We start from the raw sequence: 21,317 nt of genomic DNA on the forward strand, positions 1-21,317 counted from the left end.
AATATAACCTGGTCCCTTGGCTGCAATCATAATTGGATCACAAGAATTCAACTGTCTCTTTTATTCTTGGCAAGGTGCTCATCCAGCAGCTGCAGCAGCTCTCAATGTGTCCTATGCATGCTCCTTGGACTTGCACCATGTTTGGAGCATGTGCGATGCTAACTGTCCATTGAGAAGGCACATTGCATGATTGTCTGGAACTGCACAAATAGGATGACAAAATGGTGAATGCAGCAACTGACAGAGCTGCTATGTATGCAGGGAGGAAGTCAAGGAGGCTTCATTAACATTCAATGTAGAATGTAGACAGTCTCAACCCCTCTCCCCCAAACGGCCAGAGCAATGACCTCTGACCAGAAATAAGTTGTTGGCCATCCTATCTTGATAGCCTTCAAAGTGATAGCTGTGCTAAACTTTTATTCAATTGACTGCTTCCCAGGATCTACTGCAGACTTGTGGGGATCTCGCATCTGTTGATCCGCGAGTCTGTCAAGTCTGATATCGATAGAATTTGTACCAGATCACACAGTGTCATCTTGTTTCCCTGTGACAGTGTCAGTGCTGCAGCCCAGACAGTCGGCTTTGCCACTGAGCTGTTGTGCCTCAGGTGTGCAGTGCTACAGTCTGCAAACATGTCATGTAAATCAGCTGACCTTGGACAGAAAAGTGACCAGTTGCATCCATGTACGATTCACCCGTGATCATCAGAACCGCATCTTTGAAGTCCGTGGTTTATCTCCATGGTGCCTCTATCCTTCAGACTCGTATGCTTTTGCTGAATTTGAATGGTTGGATGTTTTACATTTATGGTTACTGGGTATATAGACTTCTTTCTGTAAACATGTGAGATGACTCCTGTATAAAATCCCTAACTAAGGCTGAGTGTAGCTACAATGCCACCAATTCTTCCACCAAGAGCATCATGGAGCAGATGATAGGACTGTTGAAATTGAGGTTAAGATGTTTGGATCAGTTCAGAGGGGCTTTGCATTAGACCCCAGACAGAACATGCCGCATAATCCGAACATGCTGTTTACTGCAGAACTGGGGCAGTCAAAGGGGAGGTAGGGTTGGGGGGTGTGTGTGGTTGGGGTGCAAATGCAAATGTGATAGATACTGAAAAGACACTGGAAGTCACAACTGTCTATCGTTGAGGATATTGAGCAAGAGTTACAACACATTCAGTATGATAGAGCACTGCGATATTAGCACTGTACAACAAGCTAAACAGGAATAAACTCACACAAATAAAAAAAATACTGCGAATGCTCAAAATCTGAACCAAAGACTGAGAATGTTGGAGAAACTTGATATATCTGGCAGCATATGTGCAGAGAGAAACTAAGTTAATGTTTTAACTCTGGTACAACTTTATAGAACTGCTTGGAGCAGGACTTAATTAACATTCATTTCCAATAGATCTGAGCTGGGTACAGTGATCACTCATTGACTGTAAATTTGTTGATGATCGAAAAGCAATCAGTCTCTGTCCATTCCAAAAAGCAAAAACAGCTTTTCTTCATTTATTTTTCTTTGTTTTTGCCAACACTGAATAAAAGTGAATGTTTACAACCTTTTGAAGACTTTCCAGTATGTAATGATCCCATGTTGAACAATGAAAAGATGTTAGGCTACATTTGCCATTGGGGAAAGAGTAATGGTCCTGTAGACAGCTTTTGAAGTTAGAATAATGCTAAAGAAGGGTTACCTGTACAGCTTGATTCTTATAGTTGTAGCTACAATGACAGTAGATCAGACAAGTAATAAGGTAAATCACAATAAGTTTCTGAATATGCGCTTGTATTAAAGATGAAGTGTCAGCCATGCCACCACTTTGCCCCAGAACTATTTCTATTTCATTCCCCTCCAGCTATGTGCACTGTGAAGATCAGTTCCTGGCTGGTAGTGCTGTACCTCATGCATGGCTTGTCTCTAAGAATGGCTAAGCATATAATAGTGTGAGTAAGACATTGTAGAGGTGTAGAGCATAACTATTGAGGTGACCTGTAGAGAATAAAGCGACAAAACCCATTGTTTGGAGCTCATGAAGGGAAAGCTTCCATGCAACTCACTGAAATTGACACCTCACCCATTTCTGGTAAAACTTAACCCATTGTGTAATAATTAGATCCAGGAATACATTTCAGTATGGCATCAGGAATTAGGTTTACAAGATCATAGTTGAAAAGTGTGGTGCTGGAAAAAGCACAGCAGGTCAGGCAGCATCCGATGAGCAGGAGAGTCAACGTTTCAGGCATTAGCTCTTTGTCAGGAATGTGATGAACAAGATCATACTCCAGTTTTGGATCAGGAATGTTACGCTTGCTCAGTTATGCTTATGTCTCGCCTCATCACCCACCTCTCAATTTCCTTCACCACTTCCCTTCACACCCCCATGCCTCCAAACCCTGCCCACCCCCACAAACACTAACTAATCTTTAATTTGATTTCAGGACATTGACTGTCACCCTTCACTTGCTTCAATGAAGAATTTGTAAACAACCTCATTAAGCATGTACATTAAAATGGGAACACATTGTAACAATTATGTCATTTTATTTTTCTGCATTTTTGATTGTGCACAGAAATGGGAAATGAACTGTGTTTTAAAACCAAGGCTGTTGAAATATGATTGCAACTTTTAATCATTGTAAGGATTGTTAACACAGCTGCAGGTTCAGCATAATAAGCGAAGGTATAGATGTGCTGAAACCAAGGGTCTACTTAAATGGAGATTCAGTCGGGAACAGACAGTTTGATTAGTCTGGACTAATGACCAGTTGTCAATAACAAAGACATTCTGCCTGTATACAACTATCTGATTGGTACCCAGGTAGCTGAACAGCTTAGGATTGTGAACAAGATGCTGAGAAGCCAATGGATCTCAATCAGCTCAGGAGCTCTTCTCTGTAGTAAAAGCCAAAATAATCATGAAGAAAATTGGTTTATTTTCTATCAACAGTTGCTTTCAGCTGTGAATTTAAATGAATAAGTTAGTTATCTTTTATAGTGTGAACCAATCACCTTGTGCCTCAGATAAACCAATGAAAGCATCCAGAGATGAAAGACTGAGAGGCTGTGGTCTAATCAGCATGAGAATCATCTCAACAGATCTTGTGAATAGGAATTGTGAAATATACACTAAATAAATTGTTTCATAACTGCTCTCCCAGTTTTACCCTTTACCTATACACTCAGATGTGTTTGTGTGTACATGCATCAGGAGAGTTTAAAAGGGGATTAAAGATTGTATGGTATTGTTTGCTCATGGTTGATACTTGTTAACAATGGTTAGAGTCTATTTTCTTGTAAAGAATAGCAATTATTGTTTAGTACAGAAAGTTGGTTCATACTTACAGTCAACCTGAGTCTTGAAAGTCAGGTCAGTTGGGGAATTCTGCATTTTTAAATGAATCTTTAACTTTTATCATGACTCTGTGAATAGCAAGGTTTAGATTTTCAGTGCACTATCCACAAGCAACAGAGCAACCCCTTGGTGGGTTGGGTGAGCTGAGTTCTCTGGCACTGATCACTCTACAGGTCTTGCAGATTCTGTAAGAAATATACATTCAATAAATTGTTTCATAATTTGAAAAGATATGAATGCATAATTGGTGTAGCCATATACTGCCAGATCTTGCAGGGCCACTTAAAGCATTATTGTTTCCTGCTGTCTTCAACAAAAATTATTGACTTTTCCAGGATTATCCATACCAAACTATATTTTCAAACCCTATCAGTCTCTCTCTCCTCAAGCCTCATGTCCAACACTAAGTTTGATAAGCTTTTCAGTTACTTTGTCCATCAGATCAAGACTTTCCAGTCTGTTATCATTTCCATGTCCCATTCTTTGAGTAGTTCATTGACCCAAACTTCCTTTAATGCTACCTTCTGTCCTCGATCTGAGCTCATATATTTCCCAATTGTCCCTTTCTGAGCTCATTTTGTCCATGAGACCCATTTTTGTTCCTTTGATCCTATTCCCAATAAACTGCTGATCAAACAACTTCCCCTTCTCATACCCATGTTAGCTAATTTTGTAACTGTTTCGTTTAAGAAACAGGAAGCAGAAGGTGTCATGGTCAGGGGTTAGAAATGGTGACCAATGCATGATGTGACCAACTGGGTAATGTCAGCATTGCAGTGGAACAACATGGTACTTACTTAAGTGCTTTGACAAGGCTGCCTCTGCATTCCCATAGGACCAGTCCCTGCCTTTGCCTAAAAGGATTCTGATGAGTTTCCATCCTCATAAGAGTGCTATTACAAAGACTATCTATTTCTCCTTCTGTATTATCACCTGCTTTGCCTCTGTTTCAGCTTATCTGCAACTGAAACATTTCTTTAAGCTTTTGTTACATCTGTCCTCTATACTCTACTTTATCTCCTGGTCAAGCATCATCATAATTGTAAAATTCTTACACCTTTTTTAAATGTCTCACTTTCCCTATCTTTCTAAACTGCTCCAGTCTCCTAACACGATGAAATGTCTTTGTCCTTCAAATTCTCACTCTAATTCTGATTTTAATTGTCCTCTACACATGAATCTGCCTTCATTTGCCTCAGCCCAAGCTCCTGAACTCTCTCCTGAATACTCGCTGTCTCTCCTTCACTTTTCTGCTTAAAATACTCCTTAAAACCTATCTCTCTGACAAAGCTTTTGAGCAGCTGACTAAATATTTCATGTGTGCCTCAGTGCTATCTTTTGTTATATAATGGTCTCATGAAGTACCTTAAACTATTTCATTAGCTCAGTGATGATATATTAATATAAATTCTTATTAGTATTTTTAAGTATTTGGGCTGTCAATATTCTAATGTGTACATATTATATGTGTATTATTTATTGTAAATACATCTACTTGTTATTTGGCCCTGATACAATTATTAGAACAGTTATAGTCTTTTTCACACTCTTGGGGGCAGACAGGAAAATGTGTTGGGTATTTTATATAATCCCCAATCTGTGATGTTATAATTAAGGGACAAGTGCACATGTATCTTTCCTGCCATCCCACTCAAAGGCAGGGAAAAAAAACCCCATATGTTTTAGTTGTTTGTAGAAATTCTCTTTTTGCTATGATCACCAAGTCAAAGTGTGAAATGAACTTCAAATAAAAGCAAGTGTGTACAGTATATAACATTCCCTGCTATTAATTTTACAATTAATAAATTTTCTTCTCACCACGACCTATTTGCTTCACCCTTGTATTACCTGCTTCAGTCGTTTCAACAGTAAAAAAATAAACATTAGATAAGATATTTGTCAGGTCAAAGATATTGGGCATTTCAGGCTTTTCTATCTTCAATATTTATGGACAGGTAGCTTAGTCTGTTCTAGTCTATCCTTGTCCCGATGAAGGGCTTTTGCCTGAAACATCAATTTTACTGCTCCTTGGCTTCTGCCTGACCTGCTGTGCTTTTCCAGTGCAACACCCTCGACTCTATCCTGATCCAGTCTAGTCTATTCCATCCAATCCTATGCTGCTGCATTCTATATTCTAATCTATTATATTTTAAAGTTGGATGCATTAAATGCATCATGAAAGGCAAATATGACATTTTGGATGAAGTGTTTTACAATTTTTTTGATGGCTGGTAGATATCTGAGAAAAGCATGGATTCATCCGACACATCTGGCCATATTTTTGCATTAAACTAATCATCTTGTATTCAAGGTGAATCAAGCGTCTTTCTGGCATTTTTTCAGGTATTGTGTATGCTAACTTTCATCTTTTCAAAGAGCTGGAAGTTGGATTAGATAGGTCATTAATGTGTGTATCATCTTTTGTTGAAGAAAGTTATTGAATATTTTGAGGATCCAGATTGTTACATCACTGGGAACGGAATGGACAAGATCTAGATCAGGACAACTGACAATTTAAGTCAATATGGTAACCAAGGAGAGATCTCAGATCTGAAGAGGCATAAATGCAGAAGAGGGTTATCTTTTATTTACTTTACAAATTGCGATTACTCACTGACTGTGGGGAATTTTTCTCCTCTAGTTTTTCCTTGTCTGGTCAACTTGTCCAACACGTTGCACATTCAAGACATTCATATAGTGATATGCAGTCTGAGAGGGTCCCTGCAACACATTAGTGTTGTTTTCAATAATCCCTTTGAAATTCATCAATCTGATACCAGACCATTGTCTAAGAAACTGTTTGGTGATATCAGCCATGGCTACTGAAGAGGTCTTCGCCACTCATGTAAAATCCACAGTTTCACAGTGAGAAGGGTAGACATTGGATTCCAACACAATACATGTAACATACCAACCTATATTCACTTTTGTAATGATTTGGTTCTGCCATCAAACTGGCTTGAGGTAGTGGAATTCTTTCATTCATTCCTCATTCCTACTGAGGTAAAGTCACCATATTCTGACTGGACCATAGGGCTTTTCTCTCTCAAGAGACAGATGACTGGTGGTGATTTAGCCTGAGGGTCACCACATCAAAACGAAGAGAGAGATGGAGAGTTGTTTACGATAGATAACCTCAACAAGTGTGGGAATTGAACCCACGCTGTTGGCATCACTCACCAGCCATCCTGCCAACTGAGCTAACCAACACTCATTCACTGAAGGACATTGCACTGAGAAAAGTAAAATGCGCATTGCCATGTACTCCATGACTTTGGACAAAGAGTAAACAGCTAAGCAAGTATGACAATGGAAAATCAGAATCTATGCTTTAGGGTTGCAGCAATTTTAAACGATTCCATTGTTCAACAATTTACACGATCTTACAGCATCATCATGAAGATTTCTGAAAGGCTAGAACAACAATAAGAGCATGATAGAAAGAGAATGAGCCCCAACAGTTCTGGAAATGGTTAAACATTTCACACAAGACATAGTGTTTTTAGTTTCAGCTTTAAGCTTTGTACACTGGAAATATTTCCATCTTTTAGAATGAGTTTATATCTTTAAGGGCCAATTATCATCTCTGCCTTATGATACCAGCATGCTACGTCAAAAATTTAACATAATCTGGTAACAACATGACGCTTACATTGCATTGGCTCTATTTTACTCTCATTTCTGTAAATGCTACTTTATCTAATAGTGATATTATATGTTAATTTGTTTCTTTTGTTAGATATATGATGGAAAAGACAGTTCTGCCCATCTTCTGGGGGCTTTCACTGATACTGGGTTGACAGGAGTAACTTTGAGCAGCACTTCCAATCACCTGTGGTTGGAGTTCAATACAGACTCTGAAACAACTGATGAAGGTTTTCAGCTTGTTTACACTGGTGAGTGGTTTAAATATATTTCTCGCTTACAGCCAAGAGAGCTCATTATCCTGTTTTGCTTGTATAACAACCAGATTTTAGATCATGCGTATGTACAGTTGGAAATTACTACTACTATAACAATAATGTATTAAAACAAAAGTTAATAAATAAGTTATTCTGCCTCCAATTGTAAACATTTGCTGTTATAAGACAAATCTAAATTTGCCTCCATATCAACAGCGCTGAGGCACAAATATAAAGAAATCAAAATTTATTTATCTAAACAATCGTTGTTTGTTTCAGTTTTATTTCTAGAAATTTTCATGCCCATTCAAATTCTTACAATGAAACAACTTTTGACGTTGTAATAAATAAACTATTGAGCAATAGGTTTTGATGAGATTTATATCACCAAAGAAACAATTGTTTTGTAAATATTGTTTCATGAATTTTGATGAATCTTGAATATAGTCTAATTTCACAGTAGATTGCTAACTGAATTCCAAGAAACCATTTATTTGTGAAATGTAGATATAATGTTGAATTAAATAGGGAACACAAAGAGTAAAGTATTCGTAGGATGTAAAGTTACTTTATTATTGTCAAGGACAAAACAGTATTAGAATTAGAGGATTATTTCTGCTAATTGTAGATTTGGCATGTTTTCTAAATACAGGCTAATTTTACAATTGTGGTAACATAGTTTTTTTAATGGCTTCCTGAATACTGATATGACAATTTTAAATCAGCTATTCTAAGTTGCTGATTCAGGCAGAATGAGAGTCCTCTTAATGATGTGTAAAAGGTTAGTGGGAAGCACTGGTTGTTTGTTGTCAGTGGTATAAAGGATCAGAAACAATGTAACTGGGATTGTGTGTACTAAAATGGAAGATTAGGAACCAGACTGGATTTTGGATTGCTTAAGTTTTCTTAGGTAACTATTAACTTAAAATTGGAATGCTCTGATTATTTCAATGTTAAGAGGTATATTTCAGAAGGTTCAGGATGCAGGGGAATAATTCCTGGACAATCTGCATGAAGTCTGCATCATCTTCACAGTTTGGTAGAGACTCGACAAGTAACTCCAGTCTGCACTGTTAAACCAATACTCTGGCCATTGGAATATACAGGCTGTAATATTTCGGCCCTGATTTTCAAGCCTTTCATTCCAGACATCAGTTGACTAAACCTCTGAACTGTCGCAAATGCATTTGCACTTTACCTTAAATAAGGAGATTAAAATTATATAACATCTCAAACACATTTTCACCAATGCCCTATTTAATCGAGGCTAAGCTTCATTACTTTTTATGTTCAATTCCTTGTCGACTAGAAGATAGCATTCCATTAACCTTCTGAATTAGTACATTAGACACAATTCTGACCTGAGCCATTTTCAATTAAGATGACTCAGGGTTAGATCAGCTGCACGTTGCTTCCTATTGGGTAGTCAATTCAGGACAAATATTGATAATTACAGGATATATGAAAGCCCTGTTCCTGTGTTGACTGGGATTTTCAGTCAACAATGTGAGCATTGCACATCAGTCTGGGTCACATCTAGGTCAGTGTGTTTGGCTCAGAATGGAATACGAAGGGTAACTTGAGGGGCCAAACTCCTCTTGATCTCAAGTGGCTGCTGGGGCACAGTAGTGACCATGGTCTGTCCTGTGGAGGGATTGCCCTCCAGGATCTGGCCTCTCAACCATGGTGACTTTAGCTTAAAAAAAAGAGCTTTTTTTCAGAGAATGCCAGGTAGAAGCACCCTAGCTTTTTCCACGATGAATCAACAGTTTCTATCTTTGGCCTGTCAGTCGCTGTATGTTGGAAGGTTTGCCATTGCCCCTCTATCTTCTGCAGCCAACTTCACATCCACAATTGGAATGTGAGGCTGCTACCTGCCATTCATTAGCACTTTAAAAATCTTAGTGTGTGTGTGTCTGGAATGCACTGTGCAGGGTCAGGACCTGGGACTGAACTGACAGCTGAGTCTCTGACTCAGAATTGAAATTCCAGCTGCCTTAAGCCTTGATTCCCTGAGAGACCAAGAATCTGATAATCTCCTTTTCAAATTTCATCAGCAATAAACTATGTACAACCCTTTAGGGTAAATGATATGAAAGATTTGCAACCCTTTCGGAGATCAAATATTTCCCAGTCTTAAATGTCGATCTCTTGTGAAATTGTGTCCCTGTATTCTAGATTCCCCAGCCAGGCGATACAATCTTTCAGGATTTCCCCTGTCAGACCTTTTCAGAACATTGAACAAAAGAATGAAAGCTGAACTCATTTAACCAAACTCAAGAGAGAATGAGTCTAATTTACTCATTGTCTCATTATAGGAGATCGCTCTTATTGCAAGAAGAAAGTTTTGACATTTACTGTACATCTTGAATGCAAATATGTTCTTAAATATGGAAATCAAAACTTCGCATAGTACTTGGTAGAAGTGCATGCTCCTCAGAGATAATATTGCCATTTAGCCTTGTATTATCTGCAAAGTTTGATATATTACTGTGTGTCTTTGTCTAAGTCACTAATATAAATTGCATATATTTGTGGCCCCAGAACTGATCCTTGAGGAAGACTTGTTCAAATATTTATTCAATGTGTTTGCCATTTCTTTATTCCCGTGATACTTCTTCTGTCCCTGCCTCAAAGGGAATAATGCTTACTTCAATTATTTATTAGAATTGTTGATTTGATTTAATTTATTATTGCCGCATGTACTGAGATACAGTGAAAAGTGTTGTATTGCATGCTAACCAGTTAAATCATCCATTACATAAGTATATCAGGGTAATAGATCAGAATGCATGGCTGCAGAGAAGGCACAGAGAAGGATCATTTCTATTATATGGCAGGTTTGTTCATGAAACTGATGACAGCGGGGAAGAAACTACCTGTTAGTATGAGTTGTCCAGCTTTTGTATTTTCTGGCCAGTGAAAGAGAGTATAAGTGGAGTGGGAGTAGTCTTTGATTATGTTGACTGCTTTCCCGAGGCATTGTGGATGGAGTCAATGGAAGGAGGGCTAGTTTTTGTAATGGACTGAGCTGCGTTCACAAATCTTTGTAATTTCTTGGGCAAAGAGTTTGTCATACCAATCTGTGATACATCTGAATAGATTGTTTTCTATGGATATCTATAAAAATTGGTATCTGTCATTGTGGATATGCCAAATTTCCTTAACCTTCTGAGGAAGTAGAGGCGTTGGTGTGCTTTCTTGACTATGATGTTGATGTCGATTGACAAGGATAGATCATTGGTGGTATTTGCTTCTAGGAACCTGAAGCTCTCCACCACCTTCACCTCGGCATCATTGACACAGACAAGGACATGTCCCTCCACTCCAATTCCTGAAGTCAATGACCAGCTCCTTCATTTTGCTGACATTGAGGGACAGATTGTTGTCTTTACTCTATGCCATTAAGCTGTTTATCTCCTACCTGTGCTCTTTGTCATTGTTTGACTCAACTCACTATGGTGGTCTTCAGCAAATTTGTGAATGGAATTAGAGATGAATTTAATCGCATTGTCGTGAATGTGTGAGGTTTAAAGTAAGATGCTGAGTATGCAGCCTTGAGGGCACCAGTGCTTATGTTTATTATGGACGTGTTATTGTGGTCTATCCTTACTGTCATCTATCCTTACTGATTGGAAACTGGAGGTCAAAAAGTAGAGGACCCAGTTACGTAGCAACTCCTAGATCTTGGAGTTTGGAGATGAGTTTTATTGGAATTATGGTGCTGAAGCATATGTCAATCAATAGAAGTCTGACGTAGGTGTCTTTGTTATCCAGCTGTTGCAGAGATGAGCATAGGGCGAGGAAGATGGCATACCCAGTGGACCTATTGTGACAATATATATCTTTGAATGTTTTCTATGGTTTATTTTGCATTATTTTAAATTTCTTTACCCAAAGTAACATTAGCTGGATCTCTACTCATACCACTTTTATTGGTTTTGTTTAACTTTAGGATTCCTGTTTTAGATTTGAATAAGTCTCTCTCAAACTTAATATGGAATTCAGTTGGATAAAAATTATTTTTTTCTTTCTCCAGAGGATATTTGCTGATTAAGATTGGTAATTAATCATGCCTCATTACATAATATGCAATATGAATTGGTATATTCCTTATTGGTTTGTTAAGTACCATTCGTGCCACATACGTATCAGGTATAACTACAAATTGAGGGGGTGATAGATTTAAGACAGATGTCAGAGGCAAGTTCTTTATGCAGAGAGCGGTAAAGTTGTGGAATGTCCTACCTGCTAATGTAGTCAACTCAGCCACATTAGGGAGATTTAAACAATCCTTAGATAAGCACATGGATGATTTTGGGATAGTGTAGAGGAATGAGCTGAGAATAGTTCACAGGTCAGCGCAACATCGAGGGCCGAAGATGCACTGTAATGTTCTATGTTCTATGCTGTATGTAATGACCATCCTCAGCAAAAGAGAAGCTGACTATCATCCTTCGATATTCAATTGCATCAAAATCACTGATTCTCCCATCATCAACTTCCTGGGGATTACCACTGACCAGAAATTGAACTGGGCCGGCTGTATAAATATTGTGGCGACAAGAGAAGGGCAGAAGTTAGGAATCTTTGTAGAAAGTAGCTCAACTCCTGTGTCCTCAAAATCTGTAAACCTAACCCTAACCCTAACCATCTGCAAGGCACAAGTTTGGCTTGTGATGGAATATTCTCCAATTGCCTGTGTAAGGACAGCTCAAGAAGCTCAAATGATTCCAGACCAAAGCAACCAACTTGATCCATACTCAATCTAAAACCTTAATCATTTACTCCTTCCTCCACCAATGTATCGTGACAGCACTATAAACCATCCACAACATTTACTGCAAAAAAATCACCAAAGCTCCTTCAACAGCACCTTTAAAACTCATGACTAATCAACTAGAAGAACTAGGGCAGCAAACACATGGGAATACCACATCTGCAAATTCACTTCAAAGTCTTACATTACCCTCACTTGCATCTATAGCACTATTCCTTCACTGTCATTGGGGAAAAAAAATGCACAATAGCTCTGTACATACATCAAATGGACTGCAGCTATTAAAGAAGGCAGCTCCTCACATCAGAGCAGTTATGGATGGGCAATAAATGCTGTCCCAGTCAGTGATGCTCATATCCCATGAATGAATAAAAAATATTGTTCTGGAAGCTCTTGCAAACATTTTCTACAAGCTCAACATCCAGGTGACTTTTGCCAGTTTGTTTTCTCCAGTTCTATAAAATTCAAGTCTGCAATAATTATGACATTGCTTTTCATCAAAGTTGCAAGGTCTTGCTCAATATTCGCTTCAATGGTTTAATCACTGATGGGTGATCTGTGGTGATGCACATCATCATTTTCAGAATCTTGTTGTTCCTAAATTCCATCCATATTGATTCTACTTCTTGATCTTATGAGCTAAAATGTTTCCGTGTTATTCTCATTATGATATCCTTTATAATCAGGTCCACTCATCCCTATCTTCCATGCTAGTTATCTATTATGTACCCTGGATGTTAATTTCCTAACATTGATTTCTATGCTTCCACATCACTATAATAGCTATGTAATCATATCCATTTACATCTATTCATCAATCACATTATGAAGGTTTCACATATGCAGATCAAATGCTTTTGACTTTACACTTTTCATCATTGTTTTTGGCATGGGTCTTATTTGTAGATGTGGTATTTCTATTAAGCTTGCTGTTCCTTCCTGTGTCACACTGCTTCTCTTTACCTGTCTGCCATGTTTCTCTTAATTGGTTAAAACTGTTGTTCGATCAATTACTTCAAATCTATAGGTTAAATAGTTTATTTAGTTTATCAAACTAATAAAGTGACAATAAATCACAGATTTCTAGTTCTGAATTTGCCTGTTTACTTGAAATAAGAAGGCAAAAATAAAACTGCAGTACTGCTAATCAATCACCAATATGACATCTCTTTTGATTTTGTTGTGAACCGATTGTTAAGCATTTGATCCATCTCTTACATTTTTTTTATATCTTCAATCCTTGTTCACATTTTATATCTTCAATTGACTCTAATGCTGCATTTATACATTCTCTTCCATCATATTATCAGAATTTCCATCCTTTCCAACATAGAATGTATCTTCTTTTCTTTAACATTTTATACATTTGTTCTTTCCCAGTGTTATTTTTCTATCTCAGTCCTCTCAAACACAATTTAAATATCTTGAATTCTTTACATTGTTTCGATGTCTTCTATTCTGTCCAATGCAGATATTACATCTTCTCCACTTCTGTAATGTTTTGTTTATTTCTTCAGCCTTGTCTCATTGGTTACATGTTTGCATTTTCTTTTTCAAAGCTGTTTTATGCCACTTCTCATTTCCAATGTTGTTTTTATCTCTTAAGTTCATTGCAACAGAAAATTTCTATCTTCTCTCCTTCCTTTTTTTCTGTCTTCATTGCCTCTTCAATATTTTTATCTCAGATCTTTCCCACAATATTTTTACCTTCCGTCTTCTTCAACACAGATTTTGCATCTTCGCCTATTTTGTACTGTCATTAAATCTTTCGTCCTCACCAACTCTGTTTTTTGATCTGTATTCTTGTCCAATATTGTACTTATATCTTCAATCCGCTCCAGTGCAGATTTAATCACTCTTCCCCTCTGTTTTCATATCTTTAACCCATTCAAGTTAACATCTTGTTTGACAAACACATCTCTGACAATGCAGCACTCCCTTAATATCTTGGTGAATTTGTGCTCATGTTCTGGAGTGGGACTTAAGCCCCTCTTTTGATATAAAACTAAGAGAAGTATTCAAGGAGAAATAGTTGACCAAAAGAATGAGCAAAACAGGTCTGTGCAAGTAATCCTATATCGATTCAAAAATGTTCATGTAAGAGTCAATAAACACATCTTGCGAATGTTATGATTTGAGTTGATTTTACTTATTTTTGTCACATGTACAGAGATACAGTGTAAAACATTGTTTTGCCTGCTCTACAGGCAGGTCATACCAGACAAAGTACATCAGGGATACAGAACAGAGTGCAGAATACAGTGTTACAGCCGCAGAAGAGCTACAGAAAGAGAGATCAGAATTAACATTTGAGAGACCCATTTAAAAGTCTGATAACAGCAGGGACTAGGCTATTCTTAAATTTATTTGTACATGTATTCAAACTTCCGTATTTTCTGCCTGACAGCAGAAGTTGGAAAAGAGTATAACTCGGGTGGGAGGGGTCCAGGCTTAAGTTGGTTACTTTCCTGAGGCTCTGGGAAGTATATATGGAGTCAATGGATGGAAGGCTGGTTTGCGTGATGGACTGGGCTCTGTTCCTGACTCTCTGTAAATCCTTGAGATCTTGGGAAGTGCAGTTGCCATATCATGTATCTATAAAAATTGTTAAGAGTCTTTACAGGTATGCCTAATTTTCTTGTCCTTATTAGGAAGTAGAGGTTATTGTGCATTCTTGACTATTGTGTCATCCTGGGTGGACCAGGGCAAATTATTGGTGATCATCACTCCCAGGAACTTAATGCTTTTGACCATCACCACCTCAGCACCACTTGATGCAGCTCTCCAGTCCACTTCCTGAACTCTTTGACCAGCTCCTTTGTCTTGCTGACTTTGATGGAGAGATTCTCGCCTTTACACCATACAAGAATAAGCAACAAATTCCTTCTGTATTCTGTCTCATTGTTATTTGAGATCTGACCTAAAGGAATAGTGTCATCAGCAAACCTGAAAATGAAGATGAGGTGGAATTTGACTACATAGTCGTGTGTGTATAAGTAGAGTGCTGAGTATGCAGCTCTATGGGAACCTATGGTAAGATTCTCATGAAGAAGATGTTGTCACCTATTCTTATGGATTGCACTCTCTGGGCCAGGAAGTCAAGGATTCAGTTACAAAGGAGGCCAACAGGGACTCAGGTGTCAGAGTTTGGAGATGGTTTTGTTTGTAACTATGGTGTTGAAGGCAGAGCTGTAGTCAATAAGTAGTATCCTTGTTATCCAGATGTTCTAGGGATGAGTGTAGGACCAGCAAGATGGTGTCTGTTGTGGACCTGTTGGGCTGGTAGGCAAATTGCAAAAGATCAAGGCAACCTGCGAAGCTCGAGTTAATGTGAGTAATGATTAACCTCCCAAAGCACTTCATAATTATGGAGGTCAGAGCCACCGGGTGGTGGTCACTGAGGTACGCTGCAATGACTTTTCTTTGGCATAGGCTTGATAGTGTTCTTCTTGAAGCAGGTGGGGATTTCAGATCAAAGTAAGGAGAGGTTAAAGATGTCAATGAACACTCCTGCCAGTTGGTCCACACAGGATCTGAGTGCATGACTGGGGTCTCCATCCAGACCAGTTGCTTTCCATGGGCTCACGCTCAAAAAGGTCAATCTAATGTCTGCAGTGGTGACCGAGAGTACGGGTGCATCTGAAGCTGTAGGGACAGGTGGCAACATTTCACTGACCTACACTGCAAGTGTAGAATGCATTGAGCTGATCAAGTCAAGATGTATTGTTCTCTGCAATTCTGCTAGACCGCTTTGTAGCCCATTATGTCATGTAAGCCTTGCCACAATTGACAGGTGGACATGTGATGAGTCTGGGTCTCGCGTTTAGTTTCCAAGTGCCTTTTGGCATCTCTGATGACCTTGCAAAGGTCATACATCTTTGGAATATGGAAGGAAACCAGAGTACCTGGAGGAAACCCACACAGGCATGGGAAGAATGTGTAAACTCCACACAGAGAATCGATTGTGGCTGGAATCGAACCTGAGTCCCTGGCGCAGTGACCCAGCAGCGCTAACCACTGAGCCACCGTGCCACCCAAACATGTTGCTGGTATTTTGGTAGCATGTTCTTAATGTTGGCTTGACTGAAGCATCCGAGGAGCAGGAGAGTTGACCTTTTGGGCACAAGCCCTTCATCAGGAATTCAAACGTTATGCCCGAAACATCGACTTCCTGGTCCTCGGATGCTGCCTGACCAGCTGTGGTTTTCCAGCACCACACTCTCTGTCTCCAATCTCCAGCATCTGTAGTCCTGATTTTCTCCTCGTTGATTGAGGACTCAGGATCTTCCATCTCAAGACTGTTTGTAGCATTCGATACTTCATTAGGTGCACTCTTCATTTCCACATGGGGTGGTATGTCGACTGCTACCAGAATAGCAGTGGTGAACTCATGAGGCAGGTAATAGAGATGGCACTTCACTCTAAGATATTCTAGGTTCGGGGAACAGTAACCCGCCATGGTCACCACATCTGAGCACCAGGATGTGTTAATTAGGAGGTAGACCCCGCCACCCCTTGCCTTGCCCAAGGACACCACGCAGTCCATTTAGTGAACTAAGAAACCCTTATGATGTAAGACATTGTCAGGGTGAAGCAGGAGTGAGCCATTTCTCTGTTAAATAGCAGTCTCTCAATTCTCTTTGGAAGGTGAGTCTAGCTTTGAGGTCATCCGTCTTGTATGTTTGCCAAGAGCATGCTGGGAATGGAGCACTTGAAACCACATAATTTCAGTCTCACCTTAAGTCCATATTTAACAATGACTGACTGAGTAACTGTATGTGCAAACTCTTTGACACTAGCTGATTTACTCTGGACAGCTTTGAGTTCAGTCTTCTCTTTCAGTCAGACAGCTTGATATCTCTATGATAAGACAGTACACATGAGATGTTTCGTGCAAAAGTCTGCTACTCAGTGGATAACTCAGCCACTTAGAAAGGAAAGCTCCTGGGTCAGGTTCCTTACTTTGGCTGTTACAGAGCTACAAATAACCCCTAATTCCACAAACAGAGACATTTTGGCATGGTTCTGTTGCTGAATTGCATTATAATAAATTATGCTCGCAAATAACAGTGTATTCAACAGGATCAAAATAAGACTCGTGCATGATGCACTCACTGATTAAATACATTATCACAAATTACCGTTAGATTTGGGACAAAAAAAATGTGAGCAGAAGTCACATGTTCATGGAGAAAACTAAATAAATTAATATTCTCAAAGACGATTTTCACATGGAGACATCTGCTAATTTTTAGTCCAAAATTTGATGAGTCAAAGAAATATTGGGAGATAAGTGGATGAGTTAAAAGAACAAATAGTATCTGAGCACTGCTTAATGCAAATATACACTGTCATGTGCTACTTCATAAATACTGTGGTATCAGCTTATTTATAGAGTTTGCTTGATAATTCGAAAATTTATTCTGACATTTTTTTTGTCAAGGGGATAAATTTGGTTTTCTTCTTGAGTAGCTCATCTCTGACTTTGATGTGACACGTACTGACGTTTCCATTCATGCTGTCAAGATTAGATGCATCATGGTTCAGTGAGCTCAGTTTGTTCTGTGCCCCCTGTCACAGGTTTTGAGCTGTCTCATTGTGAAGATCCTGGTGTGCCTCAGTTTGGATACAAAATCAGCGACCAGGGCCATTTTGCTGGCAGCACGATTTCTTATGGTTGTAATCCAGGTTACACTCTACATGGAAGCAGTACACTGAAATGTATGACCGGGGAAAGAAGAGCCTGGGATTACCCCCTTCCATCATGCATTGGTAAGTCACACACACACCTGATTATATTGGGCTAGTGCCACTTTTAAAGTCCTATGAACATTTTAAGGATAATATATGAAGTGCTGAATATTTGGCTAAAAGCTACCACTCTATGATGAATAGTCATGATTTGGAGATGCCAGTGTTGGACTGGGGTGTACAAACTTAAAAATCACACAACACCAGGTTATAGTCCTACAGGTTTAATTGGAAGCACACTAGCTTTCGGAGCGACGCTCCTTCATCAGGTGACAATCACCTGATGAAGGAGCGTCGCTCCGAAAGCTAGTGTGCTTCCATTTAAACCTGTTGGACTATAACCTGGTGTTGTGTGATTTTTAACTATGATGAATAGGTGTGACTAGACTAATTTTGTATGTTTTCAGGAGTTGTGTCCCAAAACCAGCATGTATGTTTCTGTCTGAAATATCCCACATGCAAGTTTAAAAAGAAAGTATTGAAGATAGGAATCAAATTGTGTACATAGACATGTTTCTGCTGTCAATTTTAATGGAAATTTTAAAGTGTTATCAATATTATGCAATTATCATTTTCAGTACTGAGCTTTATGCATTTGGATAATGGAGAAGTTAAGCTATTCATCGTATGCAGTCAAGCTCAGGAATTTAACCTAGTCTTGAGAATGATGGTGTTCTGCCTCTGACAATTAAGTGCATTAAAAAATTGCTTGATCTGTCTCAGCCTTATTGCTGGATTCTCTCAGTGTGGACCTCTAACCATCAGTTGACATGAGCTGCAGAGGACAATTCCATCAGAAAATGTGTACGGATAAAATGAGTGATGCAAAAAGAAAATTACACTGAAAGAAAAGTGTGCTGCTAAGATTAATGTTATTGGAGCAATATAGAAGAAAGTCAATAATTAATTTTTTTGTGTTCAGTATCAGTAAGGAGAATGAGAAAAGTGTGCTTAGTTTTGTTGCATCCAAAATGCAAGTCACTGCAACACTTTTTTTAAAAAAGCAAGTTATTTACATCACCATTTTTGAAAGATGAGTGTGTATAGCTGTGAAATATTGCTTGAATGGACTGTGGAAAGACATCAGAGTTGCAATATTTAATCAAGCAAATCAAATCAATTATCATCTGGGACATTAGGACAGGGAATAACAAAACAATCCATCAGAAATGTTTATTTAAATGAAGTTTCAAGTACAAAATAAAATTATATTTAATTTAGTAATGATCACTGAGTTCAGTTGGAAACAGAGAGTGTGAGTTTAGGATTTTATTGAGTGACATAATTTTAAGTGTAAGTCTCTTCCTTACATTTATCCTTGTCTGTGCTTAATGTTTAATTACAATTTACTGTGAAAGTTATGTTCTTTTCAGTTGTAGTCAGGGAAAACCAAGTTCCCTACTGGAGAGGTAACTGCAGTTAGTTAGTTAAGTAGCTCACCGAAACTTGTTGCTCCATGCAGTAGTATTGACTCAGCTCTGTCCAATTTTAGCCACTGAGGGGAGGTGGTGGCATGGTAGTAATGTGACTGGACAAAATAATTTAGAACTTCAGGCTAATGTTTGAGGGACATGGGTTTAAATTCCATCATGACAGATGGTCAAATTTGTTTTCTATAAAAAATCTGGAATTTTAAAAAATCTAGCCTAATGGTGACATGTAGTGGCCCCCAATTATTGTAAAAATGTATCTGGTTCACTGATGCCTTTTGGGAAATGAAATTTGTCACTCTTATCTGGTCTAACCTACAAATGATTCCTGACCCATAGTAATGTGGTTAACTCTGAACAACCTTGCGGGAAGTCAGGGATGGGCAATAAATGCTGGCCCAGTTTGTAATGACCATATCCCATGAATGAATGTATTGAAAAATTATATTCTGCTGAATGAATGGAGACAGGAGCTTTCCATTGACTGCAGCTAAATGCAGAAGTTGAGCTTGGAAATTTGGAGAGTGAGGGAAGTCATAATTATTTGGGAGGGACAGCTGTTACCCGAGTAGCGATCTATCTTTTAAACTTTAAAGGGCATAGAGAGTTTCAAATACATTAAAAAACAAACCTAGCAGGTTCAGTCTGTGGACTGGATATATTGTGAAAAAGGAAAAAAAAACAATATGAAGCATCATATGGATGTGATGCTCATTTAGTTAATGAGTAATTGTAAGGTTTTATTTGCTTTGGTAAAATGTCCTAACAATAGTTACGCTAATGAGAATTCATGGGGTTTATCAATTATAAGCTAGTTTAGAAAAAAAAGAAAATTTCTACATAATAAATTTGACAGCACAGGTGATATGTTGTGACTGCGGAGTGTGAGAGATCCTGGCCAACAGGATGATTTTGGGAAAATACATTTGCAGTAAATATCTCCAGCTTAAGGAGAATAGGTTCAGAACCATTGAACTGGAGGCCAAGCTGAAGAAACTGTGACACATTAGTGAAGGGAAAAGGTAGGTGGAGATTTTGTTTCGGTAGCCCTTAGGATGGAAATGGCAGTGGATCTGGTCATTGTGGACCATCTGAGAGAAAAAAGCCGTAAGTAGAATAAAAAATTTCTTTCTGATATGAAAATCTGAGAAGCTAAGTTCAAAATTAAAACAGAACAGCAAATGTAATCAACATGAATTGTTAAGTCAAACATGCATACCAGTTGGTGTAATATCACACAGATTAAAGTTCTAGATGTTGGCTGAAGAGTGGCACAGGTGGCACACATTCTGGCTTATGGGGCACTGGCATCAGTACTCAGGGAAGAGGGAGCAATTCCTTCAGGATGGGTGTCACTACCATGTCCTGACAAATGATATGCCTAAGGTTGAGGAATCAGCTTTTATCCAACAGTGTGTATGTGTACATATGTGTTTGTGTGAGAATTCAGATGAAGGAAGATTTAAAATTCCAGTGAGAAAGGTCGAGATATTGAAGGCATTTAGCAATGTGGATAAAGCCAAGCAGAATGGGACAGAGTGTTTAACAAAACTTTGTGCCAGCAAAAAAGGTTATTGCAAAAATAGAAGTAAAATGAAATTAAAGGCTCATTATCTCAGTGTTCAAAGTATCTATAATTTAATAGATGAACTTATGGCACAAATAGCTGATAGTAATCTAATCTCCATTATAAAGAAATGCTTACAAGATGTTCAACATTGAGAAATAGACATTTGAGGAGATATAGTATTTTGAAAATACAGCGAGCTAGGCAAAAGCGTATAGAATCAGAGAATCACTACAGTGTGGAAGCAGGCCATTTAGCCCAACAAATCCACAGTGACCCTCCTAAGAGCATGCTACCCATGCCCACCCTATCCCTGTAACCCTGCATTTACCATAGCTAGTCCACCGAGCCTCCAGATCTTTGGATTTGGGAAGGAAACTGGAACACCCAGAGGAATCCACACGGAGTCCCCTGAGGGTGGAGTCAAACTCTTAGGGGTTTGTAGCCTTGATGGTGAAGGATGACATAACAGTACTAGTGAGAAGACATCTGGCCTCAGGAGATCAGAATCAATGTAGAT

At 38.6% G+C, this 21,317-nt stretch overlaps 1 protein-coding gene across 1 annotated transcript in view; it reads left to right on the forward strand.

The window, feature by feature from the left end:
- csmd3b (CUB and Sushi multiple domains 3b) overlaps nucleotides 1–21,317 on the forward strand; it is a 1,933,688-nt gene that overhangs the window by 1,582,783 nt on the left and 329,588 nt on the right. Inside the window, exons 23-24 of the mRNA XM_072571243.1 lie at nucleotides 7,107–7,263; nucleotides 17,630–17,821. Of these exons, the coding sequence (XP_072427344.1) occupies nucleotides 7,107–7,263; nucleotides 17,630–17,821 (349 nt within the window). The remainder of the gene's footprint in view (nucleotides 1–7,106; nucleotides 7,264–17,629; nucleotides 17,822–21,317) is intronic.

Source organism: Chiloscyllium punctatum, chromosome 5 (genome assembly GCF_047496795.1).
Source record: "Chiloscyllium punctatum isolate Juve2018m chromosome 5, sChiPun1.3, whole genome shotgun sequence".
In the NCBI taxonomy this organism is placed as follows: Eukaryota; Metazoa; Chordata; class Chondrichthyes; order Orectolobiformes; family Hemiscylliidae; genus Chiloscyllium; species Chiloscyllium punctatum.